Source organism: Hemitrygon akajei, chromosome 18 (assembly GCF_048418815.1).
Source record: "Hemitrygon akajei chromosome 18, sHemAka1.3, whole genome shotgun sequence".
In the NCBI taxonomy this organism is placed as follows: Eukaryota; Metazoa; Chordata; class Chondrichthyes; order Myliobatiformes; family Dasyatidae; genus Hemitrygon; species Hemitrygon akajei.
This window is the reverse complement of record NC_133141.1, coordinates 58957379-58981368: the sequence shown is the minus strand read 5'-3', so window position 1 is coordinate 58981368 and position 23990 is coordinate 58957379. Positions and strand designations below refer to the sequence as shown.

Here is a 23990-nt window from a genome sequence, read left to right as displayed (position 1 = left end):
AGGAACAATTAAAATGCTCATCTTAACCGTCTTCTTCACCATCTCCACAAAGGAACTCAGCGGTAAAGAAATTAGGATTAAATCCATCTCACTGTGGTACTACACATTTACATCTACTCAGTTCCATTGCTGCACATTCAATTTATAAAGCAGTAGACCACAATTAAAATTAAATGATGAGTACAAAATATTAATGACTTCAGTACATTTATTGAATTAAAAAAAGTTACTTGTGCATCCATTATTACTGTCATTAAATATAATTTTCTACACCGAGTATTCAAAGCAGAACAAATACAGAATTTTCTATAGTTTGCATTGAAGGAACAATCAATACAATGCTTTCATTGATTTTAATCCACATTTCAATTTTACACCATGCTTTAATTACAAATTGCATATCATCTTGCTGGAACATTACTTTTGCAAGCTAATAACATAATTTTGGATCTGGTTATTTGTATTTAAATTTTGGCAATTCCTGCAGCAGAGAAAGAATAAGTCAAACCACAGCACTAGGAAAGAATGCTTAAAAAAAACTCAAACATTGAATATTGATAGTTTTTCCATTTGTAATTCTTTCTAATGGTCAATTAATGAAACTTTTGGTATCAAAGATGGTATTGAGGGATAGGACATACATAAGATTTAGCTATTTTGGACACACAATGTACTGTGACAAAGTTCTTTGTTAATGTGGGGGCAGCTGGAGTAATGTTGATTGACCGGATGGTAAATAGGTTACATTGCGGGACCTTGAGAGTTGGAAAGCGATATCTTCAGCAGCTTCCAGTTTTCTCAGTTCAATCAAACCATCCCCAACTTGTGCCAGGGAATTAGCGATGAGTTCTGCAGCTTTGGAGTCCCCTTCTGCAGCAATAACAGCTGCTTTCTTCTGTTGTTCAGCCTATCCAACAAAACAATGTTGCAATGTGTTACAGAATGAAAACTGCTTCTCTACCTAATCTGCACACCACTGTTCTCCCACAATGGTTTATATCAGCATGTTCTATTCCCATCTCCCCAACAAATTTATTCAACTTCCCCAACAAACATCTGTTATTCATTTTAATTACACCATTTGGCAGCTAATTCCATATTCAAATCACTGCGGCTACAGAAATTTAACCCGAATTCAAGTTAAAGATGCTTCAAAACGTGCAGCATCTCAAAAACAAAAGCTCCCATGATTTCATTAACATTTGTTGTAATTTGTGTTCATTATGAAAAACTAGCACTACCTTTCTGCAAGAGTTATTTAACTGGGCAATTAACTACAACAGTGATTCTCAACATTTCTTTGTTTGTGGCCCCCTTGTGACTTTGATTTACCTCTGTGGTCCCCACCTTCTATAGTCTCCATAAGTTGCTTAAGTTTTTTTTGATCAACTGTACTAATTATTCTTATTCAGTCAATATTTATATTTTAAAAGTTTAGATATATTATATGTGTTACAAATGTCAAAATGGCTGTTGTGATGTGTCCAGTGTAGTATTGTAGTGTGGTAGTACGTATTGCTCTCACTTTCAGCTTCCACCACTGGCTAGCAGTCTCACGATTTGCAAGTCTCTCCCTGCCAGTACTGCCAGCTGGTGGCGCAGTGGCATCAGCGCTGGACTTTGGGGCGGAAGGTCCCGAGTTTGAATCCAGCCGGCTCCTGTGCACAATTTCCGTTCATGCTGGGTTGAGCGTCGAGCTAGCAACTCGACCTCATAAAAAAAGAAATTGCCTGCTACAGAAACGTCAACAGCAAAAGTTGATAGCCTATGCTCTCTTGAGAGTCGAAAGGCAATTTCTTTCTTCTTTCTCCTTGCCAGCACACATGTAGTACATGGAAACTGAACTTCCAGACTCAGGCTGAACTACAGAGGACAGGGAGGAGGTCTAGCCCCTGCACACATAGCACACAGGCCCACCGGTGTGTGGACATGCCCTGGTGCTCGTGAACCAGATCCCCAGCTATGGGTAAATAGCCCCAGAGCCTTGTGGGCAGCCTCGGGAGGGACGAAGGCTACGGGAATAAACCCAGACAGCAAATCTGGAGTAGAGCTCCTATGGAGGCTGGACATCAATGAACATCCTTCTGTCAGCTCCTGCAGCCAAACGTATTGCTACATAAGCTTTCCTTTGGACTACACTGGTGAGGCCAAGAGGGGGTTCTTGATGACTGGGAATCTGCTGTGTTTGAATTTCACTTGAGCTGTTATATCACTCTTCAGCTCAATAAGACATTCCTGCAATGTGGTGTCAACATCATTCACATTCACCCCAAATGGATCCACCACCCAGTCTGGAATATGCATCTCAAGCAGGTCTCTAGACCGAAATTCCATTATCAGTGTGCAGTTGTTTCAAATGATCAAGATACACAATTAGATCATCTTACAGTTCTATTTTAAGAGCGGGCAGTGGAGCGACTGGGCTTGTATACACTGGAATTTAGAAGGATGAGAGGGGATCTGATTGAAACATATAAGATTATTAAGACATTGGACACACTGGAGGCAGGAAGCATGTTCCCGCTGATGGGTGAGTCCAGAACTAGAGGTTTAAGAATAAGGGGTAGGCCATTTAGAACAGAGATGTGTAAAAACTTTTTCACCCAGAGAGTGGTGGATATGTGGAATGCTCTGCCCCAGAAGGTAGTGGAGGCCAAGTCTCTGGATGCATTCAAGAGAGAGTTAGACAGAGCTCTTATAGATAGCGGGGTCAAGGGATATGGGGAGAGGGCAGGAACGGGGTACTGATTGTGTATGATCAGCCACGATTACAGTGAATAGCGGTGCTGGCTAGAAGGGCCGAATGGCCTACTCCTGCACCTACTATTGTCTATTGAAGGAAATTATTTAAACTCGCAATGTCCAGTATTGCTGCTGAAAAGCTTGAGGTTTCCAAGGAAAGCAGAAATAGCCTCCTTGCATATTATGAGATTTCAGTTTTTTCTTTAATAAATTTGGTTTTTCAAATATATCTGACAGATAAAACGTCAGACGAAGCAGTGAAGCGTCCCAGTCCTTATCAATCAAACTGCTCAAAAACAGCGATAAAAGAGTAACCAGTATCAGAAATGCATGCAGCATGAACCTCAAAATCCCAAAACAATTCCACAGCCACGCCAATCAATCCATGCAGAACCCAAGGCTTCAACTTTCCTCCGACAGCAGCCAGTGAGCGGGAAATTAAGACCAGTCAAATGCAGGCAGACGGCATCAAACACCCGCTCATCCTCCACTCTCATTCTCATCAACTTCAATCTTGCTTGACCCCTCAATTGGAGAGAAGCAATAGAGTTGAAAATGGTCTCCAAGCTTCCAGACTACATACTCCAGTCCAAGGGAATTCAGTGAGGTTTGGAGACAGCAAAACACCAGATTGCTCAATTGGCCCAATTACACACCATCAAAATGTAACTCACAGGTTCCAATTGCATGCAGCTTAATAGTAGAATCATATTTGAAAGGAGATACAAAAGATTTTTTGTGGAATATCTGCAGGACAATATCTGCTGTTGGTTGTGTTGTTCGCTGATGCGATCTTGCGACTTAGAAACACTGAACACTGCAATACTATCAAGAAAAGTGAACTGAACTTCCTTTCAAAATATGCCAAGCATCAGTGATTTAATGGAAGCTGTAATGGTAGATAGTGCTACACTGGTAGGTTTCACACTTTCTTGCCTCTCTGCAGTTTAGCCATTTCTGGCAAATGACCCCACTGCCTCTATGCCACACTCTGCAAGTATTATAATACACACAGGTCAGTGGGACAGAATCAGCATCTTGCTGCATACTCACTGATTGGCCTTGTCCTGCCCAAACTGGTTTGTGATTGGGGTTGGACGTGGAGCAGGGCTCAGCAGGCTGTCCCACAGGGTGTGAATGGTGATTGGCGAATGGTCAAGTCAGAGTAGAGATAAAGATTGACATGCTGCACCCCCTCCTACCACCTACACACAGGCTAATCCACTTTGCTGCCTCATTTGCAACATCTAACATATTTTCCCATTGAATTCATTCAGGGTTCCAATTTTAAAAAATGAATATATGTAGTTTATTTATATATTTTAATATTTCATTAAAATGGTCAAAAACCCCCATGGCCCCCAGTTTTTTGTTATTTACTTTCAGCATGGTTCCTTGGCCCATGTTGAGAACTACTGTGTTAGAGCAAGCTGCTAGAATTTGTCAGGTTAGAGGGAATGATTGTCCAGGTTGACCAACTTCAAATGAGCTTAAATCTTAATAGATTTACTTTTCATTCATAAACTATTTGTTTTCTTGTTTGGATTGCAAATAGGTAACTGGTGTAGCAACCCAGTACTCACTTTTTCTACAATAAATCTGGCTCGCTCAGCTTCCTGTTGTGCAACCTGCTTCAGCTCCACAGCCTCTGTAAACTCTTTGCCAAAGGTCAAATGAGTCTGTGGGGAAAAAAAAAGGTGGGTATATCAAGATCAGAAATACAAAATGAAAATCAAACACTGCTAGCAAACCAATTATACCAAGTCTGGGAATTTTCAGAATGTATAATTGCTGGAATTCACAGTTGATCAACAATGAGGGAAGTAGGATTTGCTTCATGCATTTTCATCCTGCATTTTTAACTGAGAAATTCTTGCAGAGTCTGTGAGCTCATGGTCACAATGGTAAGTAGTAGCTGGTCGTGATATATTTACTGGGGTATAAGATTTTAGGAACTGGAATCTCAAACTCAACATTCTCAAATTCGGGTTTTTAAACTCTCACCATTTTTCCCTATTTTGGTACAATCTCACAACATAGAATTGTCAAATGTTTTCTTGTACCGATCAGACTTTTTCACCAGAGAATCAGACTGCATAACCAAGGTATAATTATGTACTACCATACACACCCCAATATTAGGTTAGCTAAATACTTCAAAATACCAACTTCTTTTTTCCCCTCTGCAAGCTTTCTTATATACAGTGACATGCAAAAGTTTGGGCACCCCTGGTCAAAATTTGTTACTGTGAATAGTTAAGTGAGTAGATGATGAATTGATCTCCAGAAGTCATAAAGTTAAAGATGAAACATTCTTTTCAACATTTTAGGCAAGATTAGTGTATTATTTTTGTTTTCTACAATTTTAGAGTGAAAAAAAAGGAAAGGAGCACCATGCAAAAGTTTGGGCGCCCCAAGAGATTTGAGCTCTCAGATAACTTTTACCAAGGTCTCAGACCTTAATTAGCTTGTTCACAGTCATCGTTAGGAAAGGCCAGGTGATGCAAATTTCAAAGCTTTATAAATACCCTGACTCCTCAAACCTTGTCTGAACAATCAGCAGCCATGGGCTCGTCTAAGCAGCTGCCTAGCACTCTGAAAATTAAAATAAATGATGCCCACAAAGCAGAAGGCTATAAGAAGATAGCAAAGCGTTTTCAGGTAGCCGTTTCCTCAGTTCGTACTATAATTAAGAAATGGCAGTTAACAGGAACGGTGGAGGTCAAATTGAGGTCTGGAAGACCAAGAAAACTTTCCGAGACAACTGCTCATAGGATTGCAGGAAAGGCAAATCAAAACCCCTATTTGACTGCAAAAGACCTTCAGGAAGATTTAGCAAACTCTGGAGTGGTGGTGCACTGTTCTACTGTGCAGTGACACCTACTCAAATATGATCTTCATGAAAGAGTCATCAGAAGAAAACCTTTCCTGTGTCCTCACCACAAAATTCAGCATCAGGAGTTTGCAAAGGAACATCGTAACAAGCCTGATGTGTTTTGGAAACAAGTCTTGTGGACTGATGAAGTTAAAATAGAACTTTATAGCCACAATGAGCAAAGGTATGTTTGGAGAAAAAAGGGTACAGAATTTCATGAAAAGAACACCTCTCCAACTGTTAAGCACGGGGAACATTTCACTGGTAGAAGGAAGAATGAATTCAATTAAATACCAGCAAATTCCGGGGGCAAACATCACACCGTCTGTTAAAAGCTGAAGATGAAAAGAGGATGGCTTCTACAACAGGATAATGATCCTAAACACACCTCAAAATCCACGCAAGCTGAAGGTTTTGCCATGGCCCTCACAGTCCCCCGACCTAAATATCATCGAGAATCTGTGTATAGACCTCAAAATAGCAGTGCATGCAAGACGGCCCGAGAATCTCATAGAACTAGAAGCCTTCTGCAAGGAAGAATGGGCAAAAATCCCCCAAACAAGAATTGAAAGACTACAGAAAGTGTTTACAAGCTGTGATACTTGCCAAAGGGGGTGTTAACAGAAGATTACTTTTTTTATTTCCATCTTTTACAGTTTCAAAATAACAAAAAAGGAAAAGGGCCTGAAACAAAGGTTGAAACAAAGTACTGACCATGCAGGGTGCCCAAACCTTTGTTTCGGGCCCTTTTCCTTTTTTATTTTGAAACTGTAAAAGATGGAAATAAAAAAGTAATCTTGCTTAAAATATTAAAGATATGTGTCAGCTTTATGCCTTTTGGAAACCAGGTCATCCTTTACTCACTTAGCTATTCACAGTAACAGAAATTTTGACCAGGGGTGCCCAAACTTTGCATGCCACTGTACATATAATGGATCAATTACAAAGTCATGTATACAAAACTCTATTTGTAAAAAAATTTGCAATTCCTACGTGCATATTTACTTTTAGTTTATGAGAACCTCTTCAATAACTCTCAAACAATAGCTGTCAATGAGTAATCAGCATTTGAAGTAACTCTGATCTAAAAGGCCAGCTAAATGCAGGTTCTGAAAATTTCCGTTTTCACCAGAACAAGCTAAAGTGAAAACTCAGTAAGCAGCCTTCATTAGCCCAAATGCTAAAATGTTTTTCACTGACTTTAGACACTTTTCACTTGCTCCTTTCCAAGTCCGCAGCATTTGAAGCCGTAGATTCCGGACTACAGAGCGCACCTGATTAAAAGCCGCTGGCTCTAATTTTAGAAATAAAATCAATTTTTTACTTGTAAAGGCCGCACCGGATTTTCGGCCGCAGGTGTCCTACGTTGTAATATGAGATATTTACACAGAAAGATATTACACGTGAGGATTTTTTAACTTTTAATTAAATCCATATGGTAACAAAAACAAATACATATTGCAAATGCTTTTTTTCGAACCGTGCCTGTAACGCGGCTACTTTTAAATATACGTTGTGTATACTTCTTTACTGAACAACATTCCAATATCTCCTAACGACTGGTAAAAAATATATATACTGCAGCCTACCAGGAAAAGTTATTGATCGCCTTTAACTTAAAAGCAGCGTTTTCGCTCCGCCGCTCCCCCCCGCCGTCCCGTTTATCGCAAACTGGTATCCCACAAGACGCGGCGAAACCGGGTGTGACGTCATAGCATCCCGCGATGTAGTACAGAAAACAAATATAGTTAAAACTCTTCTAACTTTAACTAGAAAATGAATTACTAAGCGAAAATATTATAAACTAAATAACTGCCATAAAGGCAGCACAATGCTTTTCTTCGAGTGTTTTCCATGTTGATGAGGGTGAGTACAAATGACTGATTTACAATAATTTAATTGTGAAAGTGCGCTTGATTTATCGTACAATTTCATTGGACCTCTGTGAACTACTCAATTTTATTGGTCTACTGTTACGAGGCAAAATGTTTTTGGCGGCATGAAAAAAAACCATGTATTAGCCGCTCTGTATTAAAGGCCGCAGAGTTCAAAGCTGTTCAAAATGTGGGAAAAAAGTAGCGGCTTAAAATCCGGAATCTACGGTAATTTTATCTATGTTCCTTCCTCTCCAATGTATCTGTGGCATTGCTACTGTAATACAACAAACCCTCTCTATTTTAATGTTATTGTAACAATAATTAGAACATGTGCAAGTCTAGGCTACTGATTTGGGTGGATTTTTTTTATTACTTCAAACTTGAGATAGAAAATTGAGAGATCAAGTTCTGCTAAACCTTGGCTACAATCCAAATTGAAAGTACTAAAGACCTGGGGGATACTGATGAGACACAAGATCATTACAACTGGATAAATACAGGATGGGAAAGAGAGCATGGATAAGTAGGCTGTTTTAACAACAGCATCAAATCACAGTAAGACAAGGAACATTTCTGGAGATGGTAACTTTCAAATGAAATAGAAACCGCAGATTTAACTGAGAAATAAAAACACAATGCAGTAGAACAGAGTGATCTAGGAATAATGGTGTATAGTTCCCTGAAGGTGGAATCTTGTGTGGATAGGGTGGTGAAGAAAGCTTTTGGTATACTGGCCTTTATAAATCAGAACATTGAGTATAGGAGTTGGGGTGTAATGTTAAAATTGTACAAGGCATTGGTAAGGCCGAATTTGGAGTACTGTGTACAGTTCTGGTCACCGGATTATAGGAAAGATGTCAACAAAATAGAGAGTACAGAAAAGATTTACTAGACTGTTACCTGCGTTTCAGCACCCAAGTTACAGAGAAAGGTTGAACAAGTTAGATCTTTATTCTTTGGAGGAAGAAGGTTTGGGGGGGGACTTGATAGAGGTATTTAAAATAATGAGGGGGATAAATAGAGTTGACATGGATAGGCTTTTTCCATTGAGAGTAGGGGAGATTCAAACGAGAGGACATGAGTTGAGAGTTAAGGGGCAAAAGTTTAGGGGTAACACGAGGGGGAACTTCTTTACTCAGAGAGTGGTAGCTGTATGGAACGAGCTTCCAGTAGAAGTGGTAGAGGCAGGTTCATTTAAAGTAATATTGGATAGGTATATGGATAGGAAAGGAATGGAGGGTTATGGGCTGAGTGCAGGTCGGTGGGACTAGGTGAGAGTAAGCGTTCAGCACAGATTAGAAGGGCCGAGATGGCCTGTTTCCGGGCTGTAATTGTTATATGGTTATAAAGGGGCTTCCCTTCCTCCACCATCAATGCTGCCTTCAACTGCATCTCTTCCATTTCACGCACGTCTATACTCTTAACCCATCCATCCACACTTCCTCTTGTCCTCACCTACCACACCAACAGCCTCCGCATCCAGCACATAATTCATTGAAACTTTCACCACCTCCAACTGGATCCCACCACCAACCACTTTCTGCTTTCCACGGGGATTGCTTCCTACACGACTCCCTTGTTCATTCGTCCCTCCCTTCTGGCACTTTTCCTTGCAAGTGGAACAAGTGCTACACCTGCCCCTACACCTCCTCCTTTACTACCATTCAGGGCCCCAAATAGTCCTTCCAGGTGAGACGACACTTCACTTGTGAGTCTGCTGCGGTCATCTACTGTGTTCGGTGCTCCCGGTGTGGCCTCTCATATATCGGTGAGCCCCTATGTAGATTGGGAGATGGCTTCGTTGAGCACCTACGCGCCTTCTGCCAGAAGGGGGATCTCCCAGTGGCCACTCATTTTAATTCTACTTCTCATTCTGATATGTCCTATCCCCTTATCCCTCTTATTTTATCTCCTTGCCCACCCATTGCCTCCCTCTGGTGCTCCTCCCCCCACCTTTTCTTCTTTTTCCCATGGCCTTCAGTCTCTTTCATTAATCAACGGAGCGATAGCGCAGTGAAAGAAGTACATGGAGTAAAGCCAGATCTAACATATAGAGAGGCTTTGAAGAAAGAGCAGCGGAATAAAGGGTGTAAAGGTAGTAAGGTAGAAGGGCTAAAGTGTGTGTACTTCAATGCAAGAAGCATCAGGAACAAAGGTGATGAGCTGAGAGCTTAGATAAACACATGGAATTATGATGTAGTGGCCACTACAGAGACTTGGCTGGCACCAAGGCAGGAATGGATTCTCAATATTCCTGGATTTCAGTGCTTTAAAAGGGATAGATGGTGGAGGGGATGGTAGGAGGGGTGGCATTACTGATCAGGGATACTATTACAGCTACAGAAATGGTGTGTAATGTAGCAGGATCCTCTTTTGAGTCAATATTGGTGGAAGTCAGGAACAGGAAGGGAGCAGTTACTCTATTGAGAGTATTCTATAGGCCCCCTGGTAGCAGCAGAGATACCAAGGAGCAGATTAGGAGGCAGATTTTGGAAAGGTGCAAAAATAACAGGGTTGTTATCATGGGTGACTTTAATTTCCCTAATATTGATTGGCATTTGATTAGTTCCAAGGGTTTAGATGGGGCAGAGTTGGTTAAGTGTGTCCAGGATGGATTCCTGTCACAGTAGGTTGACAGGCCGACTAGGGGGAATGCCATACTAGATCTAGTATTAGGTAACGAACCAGGTCAGGTCACAGATCTCTCAGTGGGTGAGCATCTGGGGAACAGTGATCACCGCTCCCTAACCTTTAGCATTATCATGGAAAAGGATAGAATCAGAGAGGACAGGAAAATTTTTAATTGGGGAAGGGCAAATTATGAGGCTATAAGGCTAGAACTTGCGGGTGTGAATTGGGATGATGTTTTTGCAGTGAAATGTACTATGGACTTGTGGTCGATGTTTAAGGATCTCTTGCAGGATGTTAGGGATAAATTTGTCCTGGTGAGGAAGATAAAGAATAGTAGGGTGAAGGAACCATGGGTGACAAGTGAAGTGGAAAATCTAGTCAGGTAGAAGAAGGCAGCATACATGAGGTTTAGGAAGCAAGGATCAGATGGGTCTATTGAGGAATATAGGGTAGCAAGAAAGGAGCTTAAGAAGGGGCTGAGAACAGCAAGGGGGCATGAGAAGGCCTTGGCGAGTAGGGTAAAGGAAAACCCCAAGGCATTCTTCAATTATGTGAAGAACAAAAGGATGACAGGAGTGAAGGTAGGACCGATTAGAGATAAAAGTGGGAAGATGTGCCTGGAGGATGTGGAAGTGAGCGAGGTCCTCAATGAATACTTATCTTCGGTATTCACCACTGAGAGGGAACTTGATGACGGTGAGGACAATATGAGTGAGGTTGATGTTCTGGAGCATGTTGATATTAAGGGAGAGGAGATGTTGGAGTTGTTAAAATACATTAGGACAGATAAATCCCCAGGGCCTGACAGAATATTCCCCAGGCTGCTCCACAAGGCAAGGGAAGAGATTGCTGAACCTCTGGCTAGGATCTTTAAGTCCTCGTTGTCCACGGGAATGGTACCGGAGGATTGGAGGGAGGCGAATGTTGTCCCCTTGTTCAAAAAAGGTAGTAAGGATAGTCCAGGTAATTATAGACCAGTGAGCCTTACGTCTGTAGTGGGAAAGCTGTTGGAAAAGATTCTTAGAGATAGGATCTATGGGCATTTAGAGAATCATGGTCTGATCAGAGACAGTCAGCATGGCTTTGTGAAGGGCAGATCATGCCTAACAAGCCTGATAGTTCTTTGAGGAGGTGACCAGGCACATAGATGAGGGTAGTGCAGTGGATGTGATCTACATGGATTTTAGTAAGACATTTGACAAGGTTCCACGTGGTAGGCTTATTCAGCAAGTCAGAAAGCATGGGATCCAGGGAAGTTTGGCCAGATGGATTCAGAATTGGCTTGCCTGTAGAAGGCAGTGGGTCATGGTAGAGGGAGTACATTTGGTATTGGAGGGTTGTGACTAGTGGTGTCCCACAAGGATCTGTTCTGGGACCTCCCTACTTTTCGTGATTTTTATTAATGACCTGGATGTGGGGGTAGAAGGGTGGGTTGGCAAGTTTGCAGACGACACAAAGGTCGGTGGTGTTGTAGATAGTGTAGAGGATTGTCGAAGATTGCAGAGAGATATTGATAGGATGCAGACGTGGGCTGAAGTGGCAGATGGAGTTCAACTTGGAGAAGTGTGAGGTGGTACACTTTGAAAGGACAAACTCCAAGGCAGAGTACAAAGTAAATGGCAGGATACTTGGTAGTGTGGAGGAGCAGAGGGATTTGGGGGTACATGTCCACGGATCCCTGAAAGTTGCCTCACAGATAGATAGGGTAGCTAAGAAAGCTTATGGGGTGTTAGCTTTCATAAGTCGAGGGATAGAGTTTAAGAGATGCGATGTAATGATGCAGCTCTATAAAACTCTAGTTAGGCCACACTTGGAGTACTGCGTCCAGTTCTGGTCGCCTCAGTATAGGAAGGATGTGGAAGCATTGGAAAGGGTACAGAGGAGATTTACCAGGATGCTGCCTGGTTTAGAGAGAATGGATTATGATCAGAGATTAAGGGAGCTAGGGCTTTACTCTTTGGAGAGGAGGATGAGAGGAGACATGATAGAGGTATACAAGATATTAAGAGGAATAGATAGAGTGGATAGCCAGTGCCTCTTCCCCAGGGCACCACTGCTCAGTACAAGAGGACATGGCTTTAAGGTAACAGGAGGGAAGTTCAAGGGGGATATTAGAGGAAGGTTTTTCACTCAGAGAGTGGTTGGTGCGTGGAATGCACTAACTGAGTCAGTGGTGGAGGCAGATACACTAGTGAAGTTTGAGAGACTACTAGACAGGTATATGGAGGAATTTAAGGTGGGTGTTTATATGGGAGGCAAGGTTTGAGGGTCGGCACAACATTGTGGGCCGAAGGGCCTGTAATGTGCTGTACTATTCTATCTATCAACTTCCCAGCTCTTTGCTTCATCTCTCCCCTCCAAGTTTCACCTATCACCTGGTGTTTCTTTCTCCTCTCCCCCCACCTTTCAAATCCACTCCTCAGCTTCTTTTCTCCAGTCCTGCTGAGTTCCTCCAGCGTTTTGTGTGTGTTGCTTGGATTTCCAGCAGGTTTTCTCTTGTTTGTGACTGAAATGTTGGCTGTTTCTCTTTTCACAATCGCTGTCTGACCTGTTATGTTTTTTCCCCAGCATGTTTTCTTTATTTCAGACTTCCAGCTTTTGCACATTTTTAAAATCTTTCTTACTGAAAGCTATGAGATGTGGCTGTTCCTTAATTCCAATGTTGATGATTCAGACCAAATTATATTGGCATAAAAAGATCTGGACTCCATGAAATTAAGAGTTATAATGACATTTTTCACAAAAGCAGATTTTCTGAAGATAGATGGCTGTATGGTGTTGACTTTAAGCTTAGAATACATATTTCATGCAATGACACGTGTCACTGTCACCTCCCTACCACTCTTAGCTATGCCTAAGATAACAGAAACAATCAAATTCATTACTGGAACAAAATATATGACAGAAATTGCAAGATTGAGCTTTACTGGACCATAACTGGACTAAACCATAATTTAAAATTTCTTCTTAAAGAATGCGGATAATTAAAATACTGAATCAAGGTTAAATAACTCAAGAAGCCATAAGAATGTAGGGAAGATAGCAAATGAAAATGCAAATATTACCAGTGACACATCATCCAGGATGAGTCCAAAAGTTGCAGCTCTCTCTGTCAAATCCTCGCTAACCTGTCTGGAGACCAGCTCTCTCTGTGTGATCAACTCACCAGCATCAAACCGAGCCTGGAACATACACAATTTTGTATTTACTTAACAAATAAATTATAGAGTAGAAATGACCATAAATTGTATTATATCATTGACAATATGAAACCTGCTAACTTTGGATATTTCTGTTTGAAGTTACGTTTGTATAAATGCATCCAAATGACTCCAATATAAAATTTTACAATTCAATGACAGAATGTGGAAAAACTACTGATCTACGACACAAACATATACAGAGCTTAAACTGATGGATAAAAACAAGAGTGCAACAGGCAGTATGGCTGGCTGGGCTGAATGGTTCATTTCTATTTGAAAACTTGCTCAGATGATTAATTCCTGCCTGTCTGCATATGGATACAATACATTGCTATTGTGCAGAACTTAAATGAGTCCTTTTATATGGTGGACTTTGAAACGTTGCTTCACAGTTGAAATGATTTAGAATAGTGATCGCCAACCAGTCGATCTTGATCGGCAACTGGTTGATCTTTTTGAGACTTTCCCAGTAGATCCCAAAAAAAAAGAAAAATAAATACACAAATACTGTTGTAATGTGAGCATTATAAAAAAGTAATACTAATTAGGGTAATGGTAATATAGCAATACTCCCGCTACGGAAAGCTGTTTGTAAAGAGAGGTTGTTTCCGGGGTTGCAGAGTTTTACTTCCGTTCTTTCTGCCCACTGCGCATCCGAGTATAGCCCCTCCGCCGTGCACTGCGGTTCAGTGAAAATCTCTGTATGTTAAATACTGTATTGGCTTCGCTGTCCCAGATAAAGTTGTTCCGTCAGGCATGCAGTTGTCAAGTGGTCCAAAGTAGAAGTTACTACAAATACATTATGCTTGATAAACCTTTTGATGCAAAAGCAAATTTTACCCCTAGAGCACATATGTGAGTCATTTTTAACCCACTTAGTTGCTTTCCCTGGTTATTGGGTTTCTCTTTTTCCAGTGTCGTGTGTCACATGTGTGCTGACATTGTGCGACTGTTGTATTTTTTTCAACATAGCTTGCGCTGCATCAAAGTGACCAATTAGATTAAGGCACTCGCTGGTGATATCCTGCAAGGTAGCTAGCTGGCATGGTGGAGGCTCCATGAAAGAAGGCGAAAACGTATAAATTCCATCCAGAATGGGAGGAGGAATTTCTATTTACCTTGGTGAAAGACAAGTGTGTATGTACGTTGTGCCACCAAACACAGGCACTGACTAAGAGGGAATCAGGAGCGGCACCACAACAGCAACCACCAGAAATTTATAGACACCTACCCCCCCCCCACCAAAGAGCGCAATCCGTGCCAGGAAAGTTGAGCAGATGAAATCGGGGTTGAAGGCCCAGCAATCGTTTTTCACAAAACATGCTGCTCAAAATAAGGCTGCCATTGAAGCATCATTTCATGTAAGTCACCTTTTGGCGAAACATAAGAAGCCTTTTACAGATGGCGATTCATTCAAGGCAGCAACGGCCATTACCACAGAGACGGTTTTTAATTACTTTAAAAACAAAAACAACATCAAAACTACAATACGTAATATACTGCTTGGCCCTGCAACAGTGACAAGGAGGGTAGAGTCACTGTCAGAGGACGTGGATCGACAAGTGTTAAAGGACTTGTCACTCTGTGAATATTTTTCACTACAGTTTGATGAATCCCTGGATGTAATGCAAACAGCTCAGCTTGTTGTATTTGTCAGAATGGCTTTCCAAGATTTTACGACAAAGGGGGACTTCCTCACTCTTTGGCACTTAAAGGAGAGAACGAGAGGTGAGCTTACAATGAATTTAAAAATTATGTCCGTAAAAATTATATGGTTATCCCCATTCATAAACTGGTGGCAATTACTACTGATGGGGCCCCAGCAATGTGCGGTGTGTGCGTTGGTTTTTATAGCGCTGCGCTGTAATGACCCAGATTTTCCCGACTTCCTGGATTATCACTGTGTGATTCATCAGCAGGCCTTGGCTGGGAAGGTCATGGACTTTTCTCATGTAATGACACTGGTGGTCAAACTGAAAAACTTGATTTGAGCAAAAGCGCTTCAGCACCGCTTATTCAAGGTGTTATCGAATGAGCTCGATGCTGCTTACAGAGACATAATTCTTCATGCTGATGTTTGGTGGTTGAGTTGCGGCAAAGTGCTGCAACGATTTGTTGACTTGCTGCCTAAGATAAAGACTTTTCTGTTGACAAGAAATGAGGAGCATGAGGAACTGTCAGATGATGCGTGGCTACTGGATTTAGGGTTTCTGACAGACCTAACGGTTAAATTAAACGCACATAACAATGAGCTCATGGGAAAAGACTGACACCTGCCCCACATGATAAGCGCAATAAATGCATTTAAGGCCAAGCTTGGTGTTTGGATTTCAAATTTAAAGAAAGGGAGGCTGACACACTTTCCCAACTTGGAGAAAATGTTACAGGACATCAAGGAAAAAAATGCTTTTTGCCCTGAGCAGTACTGTGCTTACCTAGACAAACTGGCAATAGAGTTCGATCAGTGTTTTGGGGAGTTAAACGTCATGAAAGATATTGCTGCATTTATTTCAAACCCATTTCTGTCGATCAATATAGAACAGATAGCAGCCAAACTCCAGCAAGTATTTGGTGTGCCAAGTGATATTGACAAGGAAATAATTGATCTGCAAAATGACATCGAGCTTAAAGTAAGATCAAGGGACTTTTGGGGGCTTGTCAGCAGGGAGAAGTTTCCTCATCTTACCACATGTGCACTAAAAGTCAGTGCCTACTTATCTGTGTGAAATTGCATTTTCACAGATGAAAATTATTAAATCCAAGTACAGGAGCTGTCTTATTGACAGACACCTCACAGACTGTCTCAGATTGGCTGTCTGTAGTTATGAGCCAAATTTCAGGGAACTAGCAGAACTAGCCCCAGTCATCACACTGAGTGCAACAGTCAATTTTTATTAATTTATTTTTCGTGTTGAAATAAAATTAAATAATGAAACTTAGAATTAAAGGTATTAAGTATTGTAATATTCTTGAAGAAAGACAGCTATGGCCTGTTTAATATGCTAGTTACAGTGTTTTCTTGGTTGAGTTAATTTGAAAGTTTGACAAAAGCATTTTATGTAATTCAAATACAATTAGCCCAAATAAAAGGCCTCAAATTGGAAGTACAATCTGAGCTGTTATTTCTCTAAATGATTTAGTGGGTCGATCTTGCCTTTCACTAAGGCTGAGGTAGGGGATCTTGGGCTTAAAAAGGTTGGTGACCACTAATTTAGAATATCGTTGGAATAAATAGGAATGTCAAAAGCAGATACAAATTTTTTTCAGGAGACATTTAAAATCAATAAAGCAGATCTGGCTAGTGCACAAATTTAAAAATGCCCAATCCAATATCCTGCATAAAGGCTGAATACACAACCCTTTCCACCTACCTGAAAGAGTCAGTGAAATTTTGCATGGTATTTATCATAGAGAAAATACAATCGGCCCTCCTTATCTGTGGGTTCCACATGCGCGGATTCAACCAACCGTGGATCGGGAAAACCCAGAAGTTGAGCATTGTTCGCCTGGCATCTCGTTCATTTGCTACTTGTGTTGTGAGCAAGAGGAAGGAGTTTAAAGCTAGTAAGGGATGGCTGGCTAGCTATGTAAAGATCACGGGAGAATTGGGATCAGCTGATGCCGAGGTGGTATCAGCGTTCCCAGAAGAGCTACGATGTTTGTGTCTGTACTGAACATGTACAGACTTTTTATTCTTGTCATTATTCCCTAAACAATACAGTATAACAACTATTTACATAGCACTTACATTGTATTAGGTATTATAAGTAATCAAGACATGATTTAAACTATACGGGAAGATGTGCATAGGCTATATGCAAATACTACGCCATTTTATAGTAGTAGGCCTCCGTTAGTCTCGATAGACCATGGATTTTAAAGTTTTGGGATTTAGGCAAGGTTTTTTTTAAAATGGAAGACCGGCAGTTGCCCAAGCTACAAGTCTCCCCTCTCCATGCCACCGATGTTGTTCAAGGGAAGGGCATTAGGACCCATACAGCTTGGCACCTGTGTTGTCGCACAGCAATGTGTGGTTAAGTGCCCTGCTCAAGGACACACACGCAAGCCTCAGCCAAGGCTCGAACTAGCAATCTTCAGATCACTAGACAAACGCCTTAACCACTTGGCCACGTGCCATTTTATATAAGGGACTTGAGCATCCGTGGATTTTGGTATCCGGAGGGGGGTCCTGGAACCAATCCCCTGCGGATAAGGAGGGCCGACTGTACAGCAGAACCACAGAAATTTACAGCACAGAAGTGGGCCATTATAACCCACCCTGTTGATACCAATGTGATGCCTACCCACACTAATCCTTTTTGCCTGCATAAGATCAATATTCTTCTACATCTTTCCTATAAAGTATGTCTAAACATCTCTAAGATGCAATCGCATCTGCTTCCACTGCCAGCTGGAACCAGATAATCATTTCCGTGGGGGGGGGGGGGGGGGGAATCTTGCCCCTCTGATCTCTTTACGTTATTGTGCATTTATATGGCATTGGAACAATTTGCAATACCTGTTTTGGATACACTGAGTCAAATCAGCATGGAAGTCAGAAACATGAAGGGAGCAATCAGACCATTGGGAGTATTCTATAGGCTCCCCAATAGGAACAGGGACAATGAGGAACAGATTGGATGGCAGATTTTGGAAAGGTGCAAAAATAACACAGTTCTTGTTATGGGTGACTTCAATTTCCCTCATATTAATTGACACCTCATTAGTACAAGAGGTTTAGATGGGGTGGAATTTGTTAGGTTTGTCCAGAAAGAATTCCTGACACAGAATGTGGAGAGGCAGACTAGAGGAGAGACCATACTGGATCTGTACGAGGCAATGAACCTCGTCAGGGGACAGACCTCTCAGTAGGTGAACATTTCAGAGATAGACCACAACTCCCTGACCTTTAGCGTTGACCTGAACAAGGATAGGAGCAGGTGGTATGTGGAAATATTTAATTGGGGAGGGTGAATTATGATGCTATTAGGCAGGTACTTGGGTGTGTAAATTGGGAACAAATATTCTCAGGGAATTGTGGAGATTGTTTAGGGAGCACTTGCATGGTGTTCTGGACAGGTTTGTCCCACTGAGGCAGGGAAGGAATAGTAGGCTGAAGGAGCTACGGTTGACAAGAGGTGGAAGTCCTCCCAGGTGAGGCAACATTTCACCTGTTAGTCTGTTGGGATCATCTACTACGCCTGGTGCTCCCAGTGTGGCCCCCTGTATATTGGTGAGACCAAACGTAGATTGGAAGACCGCTTTGCTGAGCACCTACGCTCCATCTGCCAGAACAAGTGGGATCTCCCAGTGGCCATCCATTTTAATTCTACTTCCCATCGATTTCTCAAACTTCTGGTAATGCCCCTCAAGAGTTAAGGGGGAAGGATACTTAAGGTTTATGAAGCATTAATCAAATAGGGCTCTTGAGAAACACACACAAAATACTGGAGGAACCCAGCAGGCCAGGCAGCATCTAAGGAAAAGAATAAACATTCTATGTTTTGGGCTGAGACCCTTTATCAGGACTGGAAAAAAAAGATGAGGAAGAAGGTGGGTGAAACCTGGGGTGGGGGTTGAAGTAAAGAACTGGGAAGTCGATTGGTGAAAGAGATGCAGTTCTGGAGAAGAAGGAATCTGATAGATTAGAAGACCATGGAAAAACGGGAAGGCGGAGGAAAACCAAACGGAGGTGATGGGCAGGTAAAGTGGGAGGGAAATGGGAATGGTGAGGGGTCAGGGGGCATTACAGGAAGTTCAAAAAATTGATGTTCACGCCATCAGGTTGGAGACTACGCAGACAGAATACAAGGTGTTGCACCTCCAACCTGAGTGTGGCCTCATCATGGCAGTAGAGGCAGCCACGGAGTGACAAGTTGGAATGGGTGGCCACTGGGAGATCTCACTTTTTCTGGTGGATGGAGCGCAGGTGCCTGGCAAGGCGGTTTCAATTCTATGTTGGGTCTCACCGATATACAAGGAGGCCACACTGGTAACACCGGATTCAGATGACCCCAACAGACTTACAGGTGAACTGTCGCCTCAGCAGGAAGGGGTATTTGGGGCCCTGAATGGCAGTAAGGGAGGTGGTAGGGGCAGGCGTAGCACTTATTTTGCAAGCAGAATGAGTGCCAGAAGGGAGTCCCTATGTATTTCCCTTGTCCATTCACCCCTCCCTACTGATCTCCCCCCTGGTACTTATCCTTGCTAGCGGAACAAATGCTACACCTGCCCCCTCACTACCAGTCAGGGCCCCAAACAGTCCTTCCAGGTAAGGCAACACTTCACCTGTTAGTCTGTTGGGATCATCTACTATGCCTGGTGCTCCCAGTGCGGCCCCCTGTATATTGGTGAGACCAAACGTAGATTGGAAGACCGCTTTGCTGAGCAGCTACGCTCTACCTGCCAGAACAAGTGGGATCTCCCAATGGCCACCCATTTTAATTCTACTTCCCATTGATTTCTCAAACTTCCAGTGATACCCCTCCCCCTCACCATATCTCCTCACCTGCCCATCACCTCCCTTTGATGCTCCTCCCCCTTCCTTTTCTTCCATGGTCTTCTACCTTCTCCTATCAGATTACCCCTTCTCCAGCCCTGTATCTTTTTCACCAATCAACCTCCTAGCTCTTTACTTCACCTCTCCCCCTCCTGGTTTCACCTATCACCTACCACCTTGTGCTTCTTCCTCCCCCTCACCCACCTTCTTACTCTGACCTCATTTTTTTCTCCAGTCCTGATGAAGGGTCTCAGCGCAAAACATCAACTGTTTACTCCCCGAGTTCCTCCAGCATTTTGTGTGTCTTGCTTGGAATTCCAGCATCTACAGATTTTCTCTTGTTTGTGATAGTACTCTTGAGAGTTATAAGATAATCAGCAAAGTGCTTAAGAAGAAACTAGAAGGGGACATGAGAAGGCCTTGGGAAGTTGCATTAAGGAAAACCCTAAGCTTGTATGTGAAGAACAAACATGCCTGGATTCAGAGGTGGGAGGGAAGGCCCTTAATGAATATTGCTTCAGTATTCACCAGTGAATGGGGCCTTGACAAATGAGGTCAGTGTAGAACAGGCTAATATGCTGGAATATGTCAAGGTGAAGAAAGATGATGTGTTGGAACTTTTGAAGTACATTTGGATGGGCAAGTCTTAGGGCCAGACAGGATATGCCCTAGGTTACTACAAAAAAAAAGTGAAGGAAGAGATTGTTGTGCCACTAGAGACAATCTTTGTGTCCTCACTGGCCACAGGAGTAGTATCAGAAGATTGGAAGATGGCAAATGTTAATCCTTTGTTCAAGAAAGGTAAAAGGGATAATTTGGGGAAATATAGACAAGTCTTACATCAGTGGTGGGCAAACTATTGTAGAGGATTTGAGCATATGGAGGAAGGATAGTTTATGACAAAACAAGCTGAAGAAACTAGAGTACTGGATGCAGCGTGTATGGATTTTAGTAAAGAGTATGACAAGGTTCTCCATGTTCATTTAAAGGTCAGGAGCCATAGGATCCAGAGAAACTCGGTTGCATGGAGTGGGAATTGGATTGCCCACAGAAGGCAGAGTGGTACAGGTTTCCCCTGCTATTCGAAGGTAGAGCGTTCCTATGAAACTGCTTGTAAGCCGAAATGTCGTAAATTGAAGAAGCAATTACCATTAATTTATATGGGAAAATTTTTTGAGCATTCCCAGACCCAAAAATTAACCTACCAAATCAAACCAAATAACACATAAAACCTAAAATAACACTAACATATAGTAAAAGCAGGAATGATATGATATACACCCTATATAAAGTAGAAATATTGTATTACGGTGTAGTTTCACTTATCACAATCGGGAAGACAGCGAGCCAAAATCGATTTGGAGAGAGAAAAAAATAATCGGCACATACAGCATGTGCACGTACACTCATGCACAAACAACAGCCTGCACAAGGCTTTACGGTCATTGTAGTCTTTCTCAGGGTAAACACACATAAAGCAGGCGTCTTTTTTTCGGAAAAGAAAAAAATCCTCTTTGGTTAGCAAAAACAGGTACTAATGTAGGTCTTCTTAACAGCGAGCTGTCATAAAGCGAACATTCGAAAAATGGGGGCCACCTGTACTGGATGAAGCGTGTTCTGCCTGGAGGTCTCTCGAGTAGATGTAGTAAAGGCTGACATGAGAAGACAGATTTTTAAGGTGACTGAAGTAGAGTATGGGGCGGGGGGGGGGCAGGTAATGTCAGAGACACACATTGCTGGAGTGGTGGTATAGGGGATGCATTAAGGGCATTTAAGAAATTCTTAGATACGCACATGGATAAAAGAAAAATGGAGGGTTATGTAGGAGGGAAGAGTTAGATTAATCTTGGTTAAAAGATCGGCACAACATTGTTTTGAAACAGGTTGACAAAGTGCAATAACCAACTGCAGAAAAAAAATGCATGTTTCCAGCTCCGCAACTTGTAGGCAATAAAAATTTAAGGGGCAAAAGCTATTGCACAGTAAAGGAGCTAAAATATAGCTTTCGTATTTAGTTAGTGGTGAAATATTCCCATTATTAACAGATCCAATGGTAGAACGCTAGTTTTGTAATGTGCCATAAGTGTACAAGCATTTTTATTTCTTTAAGTATTTATCCTTATTCCCCATCATCCTAAACTGTTAAGGTACTCACAACAACAGACTTCAGGATTTCTGTTGTGATGGATGGCAGGACTCTTTCATCATAATCCTCACCAATGGTGGTGTAAATCCTGGGCAACTGGTCAGTCACTGGTCTGAAGAGTATACGCAGTGTGATATTTACATTCTGTAAATCTGTAACACAGGAAAACAAAGTTGAGTAATTCAAGACCATTGTCCAAATTTCATCATTTTAGTAATGTATGACGCATTCAATTTTATACTCCACTGCTGGCATCATTTTATAATTTAATATGAAGAGGTCAAACTGCTCATTTCGGCACAAATTTATACTGACATTTTATCAACTCAACTGCACATTAATTCTTCGAATTCTCAGTATATTCTCACAAATTTGCAGAAGCATATTTCATAACAATTAACACTGACCAAAAAAAGAGAAATTTTTATACTGACCTTTGCTACCTGTGACAACTGGAACATTTCTTGGTTGTGATCGACAGTCAAAAATGATTGGCCTTTGTACCCATGGAATAAGGAAATGTGTGCCTTCACCACCAACAACTTCTTGAACACCACGAAATCGATCAAATATCACTGCTCTGTGTCCAGCATCAACTATGGAAATGAAAGACAGGTGCTCTTTTAAGTGGCATTTTTAATATAAATCTATATATCTCCCAAGAAACATTGTTTATTTAGGCCTCCTTCACTGACTGCAATAATCTGATCATTACCACATTCCTCAAGCTGGAAGCCTTTTATAGTTTAAAGGGTTTTAGTTGAATCAATGCTCAACACTTCCGGTCAATGACCAGGGAGGAAAAATCTCTGAACCAAGTTCAGTTGGTACTCTCAGCAACATTGGAATCCCACTCCAAGACTTGAACACAAATGAGAAAAATACTGTAGTACAATATGGTCTGTAGAAAATTGGCATTCAGATATAATATAAAGGTACCAGAACACCAGTAAAAACAATTCATAAACCACCACAATTAACAGAATAACCATTAAACAGAAATTCTCCAGATGCTGGAAATTCAAAGCAAAACAGATACAAAATGCTGGAGGAACTCAGCAGGTCAGGCAGCATCCATGGAAATGAATAAACAGTTGACGTTTCGGGCCAAGACCCTTCTTCAGGACTCGAAAAGAAGGGGGAGACATCAGAATAAAAAGGGTGGAGAGGGGGAAGGACACTGGAGATCCATTGCAACGCACTCAAAATGCATGCAGAACTCAGCAGGTCAGGCAACATCTATGGAAATGAATAAACAGGCGATGTTTCGGTCCATAACTATCACAACACCATAAAAGAAATATCTTAACATTTACATTTTTATTGTTACTTATTAAATACATTTTGCTATTACATGCCAATGTGCTTTGGCAGATGAACATCAAACGTTAACAATGTTAATTCAGGACAATGACTCATGATCTTCCAAATCAGCAAACTCCAAACTATTAAATGAAATTTCCCTTTATCCTGTGGCAGCCCAAATCGGAAGTCTGACACCCGAAAGAATAAGTTTGCAACTTCTGAATTAACCTGCAGATTGCATAATGGCGAGACGCAACGTGGGAAAACAGCTTGAGCTTCGAACTCGCTCCTCTGAGACTCAAAGGAAAAGTTCGAAGACACCTACAGAGCTAAGGACACGGAATACGTAACCTCTAGCCCAGAGCTGAGAGGCCGAGCTCCCAGCAGGTGAGTGTAGGCCCGAGGAATGGGCCCCAGCCAAAAACCACACGCTGGGGACAGCTCACCGTTGTAAAGTGCCGAGTTCACGATCCCTCCGGCAATAGCCAGCCCGATTCCAAACTTCCCAATGGTCTCCAGAACTTTCGCGGCCATTTCTGGCTTCACAAAACGGCCCAAAATAATGAGGGAAAAACAAATAAGACAATGTTCGCCAGCTGCAGCTATCACCCAGGCCACACGGTCACCTCCACGCTCCCACTGCGCAGACTCAACCCCTGATCTTCAATTTGCAAACGCAACTGCAGCTGATTTTCGCACATCATGGGAAATG

At 41.9% G+C, this 23990-nt stretch overlaps 1 protein-coding gene and 1 long non-coding RNA gene across 2 annotated transcripts in view; one reads left to right on the top strand and one right to left on the bottom strand.

Annotated features, from left to right (window-relative positions):
- Positions 1 to 190: 190 nt before the first annotated feature.
- On the bottom strand, positions 191 to 23942 carry phb (prohibitin). The gene is made up of 6 exons (XM_073071719.1): positions 23725 to 23942; positions 22408 to 22569; positions 21983 to 22125; positions 13191 to 13307; positions 4326 to 4421; positions 191 to 907 (listed from the first exon to the last, which is right to left on the bottom strand). The coding sequence occupies exons 1-6, from the start codon at positions 23810 to 23812 to the stop codon at positions 692 to 694; spliced, it is 822 nt and encodes a 273-aa protein (XP_072927820.1). The 5' UTR covers positions 23813 to 23942; the 3' UTR covers positions 191 to 691.
- Positions 23534 to 23990, top strand: part of LOC140741478 (uncharacterized) — a 151720-nt gene continuing 151263 nt past the window's right edge. The window contains exon 1 of the long non-coding RNA XR_012102068.1: positions 23534 to 23665. This is a non-coding gene — a long non-coding RNA (uncharacterized lncRNA). The remainder of the gene's footprint in view (positions 23666 to 23990) is intronic.

What these genes read in the sequence shown, in the direction of transcription:
- phb (XM_073071719.1), bottom strand. Translation starts at nt 23,812, where the DNA reads ATGGCCGCGAAAGTTCTGGAGACCATTGGGAAGTTTGGAATCGGGCTG. An exon ending in GAACTCGGCACTTTACAACG is followed by an intron (nt 22,570 to 23,724) that starts GTGAGCTGTCCC and finishes TCATTTCCATAG; the next exon opens with TTGATGCTGGACACAGAGCA. An exon ending in AAATCCTGAAGTCTGTTGTT is followed by an intron (nt 13,308 to 21,982) that starts GTGAGTACCTTA and finishes TGTATGTTCCAG; the next exon opens with GCTCGGTTTGATGCTGGTGA.